The sequence below is a fragment of the Gavialis gangeticus genome, unplaced genomic scaffold (assembly GCF_001723915.1).
Source record: "Gavialis gangeticus isolate Ggan-Ray unplaced genomic scaffold, GavGan_comp1, whole genome shotgun sequence".
NCBI lineage: Eukaryota > Metazoa > Chordata > Crocodylia > Gavialidae > Gavialis > Gavialis gangeticus.
The window spans coordinates 80365-90447 of NW_017728958.1; the positions used below are offsets into that span (position 1 = coordinate 80365).

The 10083-nt window shown below is 52.9% G+C and overlaps 1 protein-coding gene across 1 annotated transcript in view; it reads right to left on the bottom strand.

The window, feature by feature from the left end:
• Positions 1-6040: 6040 nt before the first annotated feature.
• Positions 6041-10083, bottom strand: part of LOC109287620 (prostaglandin D2 receptor-like) — a 14396-nt gene continuing 10353 nt past the window's right edge. The window contains exon 2 of the mRNA XM_019502852.1: positions 6041-8103. Coding sequence (XP_019358397.1) covers positions 7849-8103 — 255 coding nt within the window. The 3' untranslated portion in view covers positions 6041-7848. The remainder of the gene's footprint in view (positions 8104-10083) is intronic.

Below are 10083 nucleotides of genomic sequence, written 5' to 3' on the forward strand. Positions count from 1 at the left end.
TTTTTGGGGAGAAACCAAGGTGGCTTTCTGCCACAGGGTCCCCCAACTCTCCTGCCACAACTTGTTGGTACCTGATGAGAAGGAGGGGGTTCAGTGGTGTTTTTCTGCCCCTGTCGACCCAAAGATGGGGTTACTCATAAGAGTGCTGCGGTGTTCCTTGGGGCTCCACCTTCCCTACACCCCATCCGCTCTCTAACCACTCAGGTGTTCTGCTCGTTGTTCAACCAATCTCTGTAAGCCCCTTTACTGTGTGGTCCGGCGTCAGCTTCAGCAAACCAGCCAGCCACCTGGATGTTAATGCCTTTGGAGCCTCAGTCCCTGATCCCAAAGTGTTGAGCCCCAGGCGTTTGGTGTCCTCCCCCCTCCAAGGGTGAAGGACATTTCTATAAGCTTCAAAAATGAGGGGCTGGGGGATTGTCCCTCCCCAGCCTAATATCCGAAACTACTCCACTTTCTTTGATGCGGGGCAGTGTCTTCAGGGCTGCGACAACGAGCCTCTGGAGCCATTGCCTGCCCAGTGTGCTCCCACCTGGCACTCTCTCCCCCTCTGCCAGCTTCCGGTGGGGTTTTTGGATTCCCTGCGGCGGTGGCATCAGCTGCTGCAATCAGCTGGCTTCCACCCCGCCCGGGAAGCAGCTGCTTGAAGAGCTGGCGCAACGTCAGCTCGCGGGGCTCCTAGTCTGCTCCTGCTCGTCTTGGCAGTAAGTTTGCCAGGGTACAGGTGGCTTGCTCGCCTGCCTCTGGCATCCTCGGTGCCTGTGGGGGCTTCTCGCTGCCACAGGTAGCCTGTTGTTTGAGATGTGGTTTGAGGTAGGGGGTCTATCTGCAAGCCACGACAGTTTTGTCCCCAGGGCTACTTTGAAATGGTTGTCATTCATGATGCATCCAAGGTGTTCAAGCTGGGGCTACAGGTGACAACCAGATAGACTCTGTTGTCCTTGTGCTGGGGTTGGTATTGTAGCAGGTTGGAGCGAGGTCTGAGCCTGGCTTTGTTGACTGGAGAAGCTAGACCGTGGGGGTTGCATTGTATGGTAGGAATCCCTGTTGCAACGCACCAAAGCACACAAATACATTTAAGTGTGTGCGTAAATCAGTCCCAAACAGATGCGGGTACTCTTAGAACATTTGGACATTTGGAAGAGGGCCAATGTGGTGCCTATCTTCAAGAAAGGAAAGAGGGATGACCCTGCAAGCTATAGACCGGTCAGTCTGACTTCAATCCTGGGAAAAATCTTTGAAAAAATTGTTAAGGAGGCCATCAATTACAAGCTCGTAACTGGTAAGGTATTAAGAAGCAACCAGCATGGCTTTGTTGAGGATAGATCATGCCTGACAAGCCCAGTGTCCATTTATGAGCAGGTAACTAACTAGCTGGACAAGGGACAGGAGGTTGACGTCATTTACTTAGACTTCAGTAAAGCCTTTGATTCTGTTTCCCATGAGATTATCTCAGTTATATTGGAGGGTACTGGCCTAAACCAGCCTACAGTGAGATGGGTGGACACCTGGCTTAGAGGCCCACCCCAGAGAGTTGTAATCAATGAGGTGGCCTCATCCTGGAGGGCCATCTCCAGTGGTGTCCCCCAGAGATCGGTGCTTGGAGCTGTGCTCTTTAACCTATTTATTAATGGCTTGGATGAGGGGGTAGAAAGCTCAGTGATTAAGTTTGTGGATGATACCAAGCTATGGGGAAACATGGGCACATCAGGGGATAAGGTAAGGATCCAGGATGACCTTGATAGACTGGTTTTACGGGCTGAATGGGATCAGATGAGGTTTAATGGGGAAAAGCACCGGGTCCTTCATCTGGGCAGGAAGAACCCTCACCACAACTACATGATGGGTGGTGGGCTGCTGGTTGGCACCGCATCTGAACAGGACCTGGGGGTCATGATCAACCAAAAGTAAACATGAGCCAGCAGTTTATCATCCTTATCGCCAGTGCGATGAGGTTCCCAGCAAGGCAAATACAGCTGATGTGTGGCCAATAGATCCACGGAGGTGCACCTCCCTCTTTTTTTTGGCGCTGGTGAGGCCACAGCTGGAGTACTGTGTCCAGGGCACTGCACTTCAGGAAGGACGTGGATGAGCTCAAGAGGGTACAAAGAAGGGCCACCCGTATGATTAGGGACCTGGAGGATAGTCCCTATGAGGAGGGACTCCAGGAACTGGGCCTGTTCAGTCTGGGTAAGAGAAGACTGAGGTATGAGCTGATAGCCGCCTACAAGTACGTCAGGGGAGAGCACCAAGATCTAGGGGAGCAGCTCTTCAGGAAGGCACTCCTTGGGAGGATGAAGACCAATGGGCACAAGCTAATAGAGAGAAAATTTGAGCTGGACATAAGGAAAAACTTCTTCTCCGTAAGGGTAACTGGAATCTGGAACACGGTCCCAGCAGGGCTGGTGCAGTCGCCGTCCTTGGAGGTGTTCAAGAGGAGGCTGGATAAGCCCCTTGTTGAGCTCGTTTGAGCCCAATAACCTCCTGCCCATGGCAGGGGACTGGACTTGATCTTACAGGTCCCTTCCGGTCCTTCAATCCTATGATGCTAAATCTACCAATGCCATTTGCCGCATTGGGGTGGATATCATCAGGGAGAAGGCAGTTCAGCTTTCCACCATGTCAGAGCCCAAGTGCAAATGGGGTCAAAGCCTGCGCCTGGACAGCTTGAAGGAGCCTTTTATTCACGGGGGCTTTGAGAAAGGAAATGTATCCTGCTGAGAGGCTGTTCGGTGCCTGCTTGTGTATTGACCTAGATGATCAGAGCATCATCTAAGCTGTGGGCATTGTGGCACGTGGCAGGAACTTCCTGGAAGCTAATTTCACTTGTGAGGTTGGAGGTTTTGCAGATCATCACTGCTAGGGCAAATAGCAGTGCAGCAAACTGCATTGCTGCTGTAATGGGAAGGTGGCAGGGTTTTTTCCCTCCGGGCCTGATGACAGGAAAATGCCAGCTGGGATGGCTTGTGCGTGTCTGGTTCAGTGTGTGCTTTCCCTGGCCAATCCCTTGTTTATTCCTCACTGTCTCATCTCCAGCAAGTCCTGTATGGGGCTTTCTTTCCCTCCCTACCAAGGAGGAGACAATTTCCACGAGCCATGCTTTTCCAGATGACAATCAGAAGTCATGTCTGCATAAGCAAGGGGCATTGGTTTGACCTGTGGGGTGAATAGATCTGGTGCATTTGGTGCCTAAACTGTAAGGTCTCTCCTCCTGTTATTGCAAGAGGTGCTTAAAGCAATCTTCAAATGGAAACTTCCACAAGGGTTTGACCTGGTTCGGCTAAAGCAGTGCAAGGGGGTGCGTGCGTGGGCAGACCCTCTGCCCCAGAAGGGTGACTCAGTAGGTGACATTTGTGTGAAAATGAAGAGAAACATGAAGTTAGATTGAGCAGGTTCGTTTTTAGACCAAGTGCACCGCTGCCATAGCTAAGGTGGGGGGACGCATTGACTGGGGAAGGCTGATGCTCCTGCCAGGACTTAGAAAACCCAGAGGTTCCTTCCTAAAGGGTCTTGCTCTTCTGCTTGGGGACCTGCCAGTCACCAGGTTTGGGGTCAGGAAGGAATTTTCCCCCTTGGTCAGACTGGCATGAAGCCAGGCAGAAGGCAGTAGTACCCTGGTGCCTTTACAGTCTGGCATGGACAGCAGGGTTTTGCTTTCCTCTGTAGTGTGAGACCTGGTCCTCTCCCCAGGGTCCTTTTTGGCCATTGCAAGTGGCAGGGTGTAGTGCTTGCCCTGCTCTTGTCTACAGTCTATTGTAGGGTGTTTTTGGTGTTCCTGGCTTTGTGCCTGCTAGCGTTTGCCTTTGCATGCCCAGGGCTGGACCCAATACCCTGGGAGGTCCCTCTCAGTCCTGTATTCCCATGACATCAGCTGCCTGTTGGATGTGGGTCAGTTAGATATGGGGTGCATGTGGTAACGGGGAGGGTATAGCTAGCACACGCCCCGAATGCTGGGTGCAAACCTGGTGTGACTGCATGCCAAGGGCATAGAGGTGTGGAGGAGGTAGCTAAGGAAGGGTGTTACGTTAAGCAAACTTCCTACTGTAAGAGCCTTGGATTGAGCCAAGTTTGGTTCAGAGCATCCCCCAAAGCTGGGGGTTGGAGGGCAGGTGAGGCACTGCTGTCTCCTTGCTCCTCCATGGCTGGAAGAGCCAGAGCCTGATTCACCTTCCCCTGAGCAGTATTGCCCAGAGCTGGTCCAAGTTACCTTTCCCATGCACCACCCCACATTGCTGCCATGCAAGGCCGTCCAGCGAGGGTTCCCCACACAACCCGCAGAGAACAGCGCACCGTGGGCAGGGACCGTGGGGCTGGTCCTGAGTGCATGAGCTATACAGACCCCGTAACTGTCCCTCACTTCTACCCTCCTGACATGTGCGCATTAATGATCTCCGAAATGATTTGACACAAAGCAAAGCTCACACCTGGCCTGCATTTAGCAACGTGTCCTCTCTCAGGGCAGTTGCAACCCTGATGCTGAAACAAGAGCAGCAACTCTGTGCTTGATGGCCATAGGACCTTGCAGAGGGGTGCAGGATATCTCTCATCCGGTCTCTTCTCAGCTGGTCTGACCCAAAGCCCGTTGCAACCTCTGAGTGCATCTCCACTGACCGTGCACCAAGTTCCTAATGGGCCACGTTCAGCACAGGAGGCATCTTGCACTGGTGCTAAAGTAAGGCTGGGACAAACCATGCGATAGATCAGGGCAGGACCCCCAGGGAGGCCACAAGCTGATTGTGTTGTGCTTTTATATCGGTGCTTAAGTATGACTGGTTTCTTATGCAGATTGGGGGCTATTTTCCCTGGGCCAGTTTTCCAGGGAGAGCCCCTGGGATACCTCAATCCTCTGTGCCAGAAGCCACAGGCAAAGGTCCTGCTGATGACTACAGGGATTTGGCTCATGAACTGCCCCAGACTGATACTGGGCTGTGCCACCCTTGGAGATTGAAAGTAGCCTCCGTGGCTGCCATGGACTGGATGCCTGGGAGGGGTCACCGCCAGCACCCAGGCCGGGAGGTAGGCAAAGGTGTTGAATCTGCACATGTGAATGTTAAGTGACTTTGTGTGGAATCTGCTCGTGCCAATATGTGTATAGCTTTCCTTTATGTTTCCAAGATATTCTGTGCCTGCCACTCGTGCCCACGTTTAATTGTCATTTATTTGTGAACGCCTCGGACAAACGTAACATAGGCAGCCACAGGCACCTGCCCAGGGGCCTGCTATCAGATAGCATGTTATTAAGATGCAGCTGTTTCTCCGTCCCCCTTCACCCAGCAAGATTTCTTTGTAAAAGACGATGAGCTCCGAGCTAACAGCAGCTCCCAGCTGAAGCCCTAAGCAAGGAGATCCCCGCTGCACAGGGGTCCAGAGCTGAGGGATGCACCCCAGGGAGCAGGTCATGACAAATCAAGTCCTGAGCCATTGGCAGCAGCGGGAGGGATGCACTGGAGCAACCTGTGTCCTTAGAGCATCTCTGAGCCCGCAGGGCTGTGTCCCCTCCCGAGACACTAAGGGGGCTTGGCTCTGATTGCCAGAAGCAGCGACTGGAGCGGTCTTGGGAGGCTCAGAGCTGACGGTACCACTATGCAGAGGACCCACATTCACGCACAGCACAAAGAGCTGGGGTCTCAAACAGGCTGAACACCCACAGCTCCCGGTAATATCATTTACCTTCGGAGTACTCAGCACCTCTGAAAACCAAGTAGGCAGGCAAGTGCTGAGATACGGCAGGGGCCCGAGCATGCTAATGTAGGCTCCGTTTCATCCTCCTGGTTTGAAACTAGGCCCAGGACCAGCCCTGGGCAGTTGCTGCCACCACTTCTTGCAGCCCCTGCTCTGTCTTGCGAAGGCCCCCTCGTAAGCACACAGCTTTGCACATGGAAGGCAGAGGGGTTTGTGCAAGAGTCCAGGTAGGAGCATCAGCAACCTGCAGCGTACACACCCACCCTCTGGGTACCAGAATCTGACACGTCCCCGAACCAGTGTGAAATGGCTGCATCCGATCTCTTCTCTTGCAGTACACAAGAAAGACTGGCACAGGTTCTGCTTTCCAAGTACTCTCTTTAGAGTCAGGATACAGCACCACGGCCTGCCAGCGAATGTAACATCACCTCTTACAGAAGAGCCAAGTCCCCGGGGAGGTAAAAATATACTCCTGGTGCCTGTGAGAACTCAGGCTGGGCAGTACAACAGTGATGTTTGCATGAGCTCATGCTTTAAATATATCTTAAGCTCTTTCTCTCAAAGCTACATGCACCAGTCATTAATGACAATTCACGCATGTCAATCATGGTCAGGAAGCCCCAATTAAAAAGACGGTTTGTCTCATTTTGGATGTACCCTGTACCATGCCTTTTCTCAAAAACCTGCTGTCATGACTAGGGATATCTGCTGCCATAAGTGTGGTACTAGACTAATTAGATGTTTGCTTAATGTGAATATAACATGGTTTAATAGCTTCAAGCCAGGCTATGTAGAACGCACCGGGCAAGAGCATGAATTCCAGCCTGCCTGAATAAATCTGATCGTTAAAGCAAAGTATTCCCTGAGGTTTGTCTACCAAGCAGAAGCCATCCTGGAGAAGGCACGAAGCCCAGCACTGCCTCAAGAAGAGTTAATGTAACAAATCACACCATGTAAAAGGCCTTTCGGAAATATGCTGTCAGGCCTTTTTCACCAACAACATTCAAGCTCTTTTGCTTTCCCAGTATATCTAATACATTTCGGCTCTCCTCAACTGTTTACATTCTTAAACCCAACTTGGCAAAAGCTCACCCAGCTGCATAACATAATTCATGTGAAGCCGTTCCATGCCAGGAGCCTTTGTGGGAGCCAAGTGTCACACACGGATCAATCTCTGCTGGTTCCCACCGGACCCTGGAGTGCCGTGGTCCTGCACCCAGGACGCTCCTGGCCTGCCAGACCAGAGTCCCACTTGCAAATCCAGGGCAAGGCATGGCAGGATAAATAACCCGGCTGCATGCAGAGATAGCTGTCTGTGCTCTAGGGATCACCTCTGGCACTGCAAAACCCCACCGGGGCAGCTCCAAATGGCTGCGTCAGCTGAATAGCTGACCACAGGATAAACTCAAACATCAGAACTGCCTGATCCAGGACCCCCGCCGCAGGTCAGGCCAGCTAGCTTGAGCAGGAGGCACCTGGAGACTGCTGCGTGTGAAGAGGAAGCAGGTGAGGGCCAACGCTCTGCTCGTACCTTGAACTCACACCCCAGGGAAGACAGCCCTGGAGAACCATTCATCCGAGACACCCTGTCCTGTGCATTTAAGACAATTTGGGTGCTGGTTGAGGAGAGGGTCACACTGGAGAACTGATTATCCACAGCTTTTGTTTATTTTAATTTAAAGACTGACTTGCCCATTGATGGGGGCAGGTGGGGTCATGTGAGAGGCGCACACCCCATGCAGCCCTGAAAGTCAATGGGTGCCTCCGTGCAGAGCAACTTGTAGTTCTGGGTGTGGGACCTCACTGGAGAATAAGATCCACAGACCAGAGTTAGAGACACTCACCGCATGAGGCGGCAAATGCCTTATTTGCACAGTCCAGATGCTCCGGGAGGCTAAGCGCAGCCATGTCAAGACATTCATCATTACTACCATGGCCCCAGATTGTAGCTCCAACCTGGGACAGGGAATGCAAGCTGCAGCTGGGGGGAGAAGCTTCGGGTCCGTCGAATGTGTACACAGCGAGAAGGCAGGTGCTTTCCCTTCCCCAGGGTGCACGTTCACACATCTGAGGCTTTGTGCACACGATCCATTCCTCCCGGTCGCACCCAGGGTCATGGTTGGTGCTGACTGTAGGCCAGTGTGAACAAGGAGCAATACAATATCCCCTTCAAGTCATCCCAGAAAGCGAGTAGCTGCCTGCTGCCTGGCAGGCTCCATGCCCGGGGCACAGAAGCGGAGGCCGGGGAGCTTTCTTGTAGTTCAGTCTCCTGCAAAGTCGGTGGAAAAACATACGGAAGGAGGAGGTGCGAAAGATGATGAACACCCAGGGGTCCACGATGGAGTTCACCGACATGAACCGCAGGGCGGTGAGGTCCGCTTTCTCGTTGAAGTCAGGAGCAAAGGCCCCGATGTAGGCACGCACCTGTGATGAAGAACCAGGAAAGCGATCGTGTTAGCAAAGCTAGGCGCCAAGTTCTGGGTTCTCCAGTCCTCCCAGGTAGCTTTCACCCCAGGGTCAGACTTCATTATCAGCTGGGTTGGGAGGGACCTCAGGAGATCACATCTAATCCAACCCCCTGCTCAAAGCAGGACCAGCCCCAACTACATCATCCCAGCCAGGACTTTGTCTAACCTGGTCTTCAAAACCTTCAAGGATGGAGAGTTCATAACCTCTCTGGGTAACCTCTTCCAGTGTTTTCCTACCCTCCACATGAGAAAGTTCTTCCTAATATCCAGCCTCAACTTCCCTTTCTGCAACTTGAGCCCATTGCTCCTTGTCCTGACATCTGTCCTCACTGAGAACAGCCCAGCTTTGTCCTGACACCAACAGCACGCTCCACTCTAACCCGCCCCATGGACCCAAGGGTAAGCAATCTGCCCCTGAGCAATGAAATAACAGTTTCCCTGGATGCAACTCTGCTTCAGACGGATGCAACTCCAGCTCAAGAGTGCTGGCGAGTTCATACCAGCCACACCTCGCGCCCCGTTCATTTTTGTGGTTCCTCTGCAGACAAGCTCAATAGCCGGTGTTGTGCTGAGCCTAACTCTGATCTCTGCTGGATGGGCATAGACCGCGAGCGGCTCCGCTGAAGTCACCGTGGAGCTGGACTGGGGCAGCATCAAGAATGGGCTTGATATTTTGGCTACGAACAAACTTTCTCTCAATCGCTGCGGCAGGTCTAAGCAACCTCTCTGCTCCCTGATCATGGCATCACCAGGGAACTACACAGCCCCTCTAAGCTTTAAGGCAAGACCCCAGTGAGCCCAGCCAGCCCGGTCCCATACAGACAGCTCCACCGACAGAGGGTCAGGCAGGGGCCTGGGGCCTTGTCCCCACCTCTGGCGTGGGCTCTCTCTGGAGGGAGGGGAGCGGATGAGCTCTGCAGGCTTCAGGCCACCCCAGCACTTCCCCGTGTCCCAGGAATCCCCTGCAGCACAGTCCAAAGCGACTGCAGCAGGGAGCGGGGAGGGCCTGGGCTTCACCTTCCCATAGCTCAGGGGATTAACAGTGCGGCCAAGCCCATTTGCAGCAACCCCCGGTAAGAGCAGCATCCACCTACCCGCAGAATCCTCCTGTGTATCCAGACCACACTCCCTGTAACAGCAGCAGCCTCTTAGGAGCAACATAGCTCCAAGACACTGGCACGTTGCTACTAAAAGACACTGACTGCACTGGCTCTGCTTTGCAACGAAACAGCTCCTTGACTTACTGGCCCTTGGGCCTGATGCTCATTCTCTTTCCACTGGTGTAACTCTGCTTACACCACAAGACTCATTCTAGATCTCCTCCGGGAGGAGGAGAGACGCAGGCCCCGCTCATGCAAAAGATGGCTTGAAGAGACTATATACAAGCAGCGGGTTAGTTTCCGGACAACCCAAAGGACCCCTGGAAGCTGCGAACTGCGTAGCCTGCATTCAAGCGCGCTGCGAGAAGAGCCCTTCTGTCTACAGCAGCGGTGCTCAACCACGGTGGCGTGGCACAGAGATCCTCTCAGGGGTGCCACGCACAATGCTAGCGCTGTGAGGTGCGCAAACAGGATAAACCCAGAGATGTCAAACAGGAGTCCACAGTGTTGAAACCATTCTGCCCTGCGGCAGTCTCTGAGGTCTTTGCAGCAGCAGAATTGCTCCGTTACTTTCTGTAGTCAGGAAATGAGTGAAAACTAAGAGCTGGCATTTTCCAAAGGGTGCCTTCACGTCTAAAAACATGAAGAACTACTGGATTAAAACAATCACCTAAGAGGTGGGAGGGCATCAACTTAGGTCTCTTCTATCTCCAGTGACTGCCCTAATTACTGAGCTATACAGTCTCTCTTTCCCTTTCTCTCTTGTTTTTCCCCTTCGCTGCATCCCGCCTCCAACAGAACTTGAATAAACTACCCCAAATACCTTGCTGGCTCAA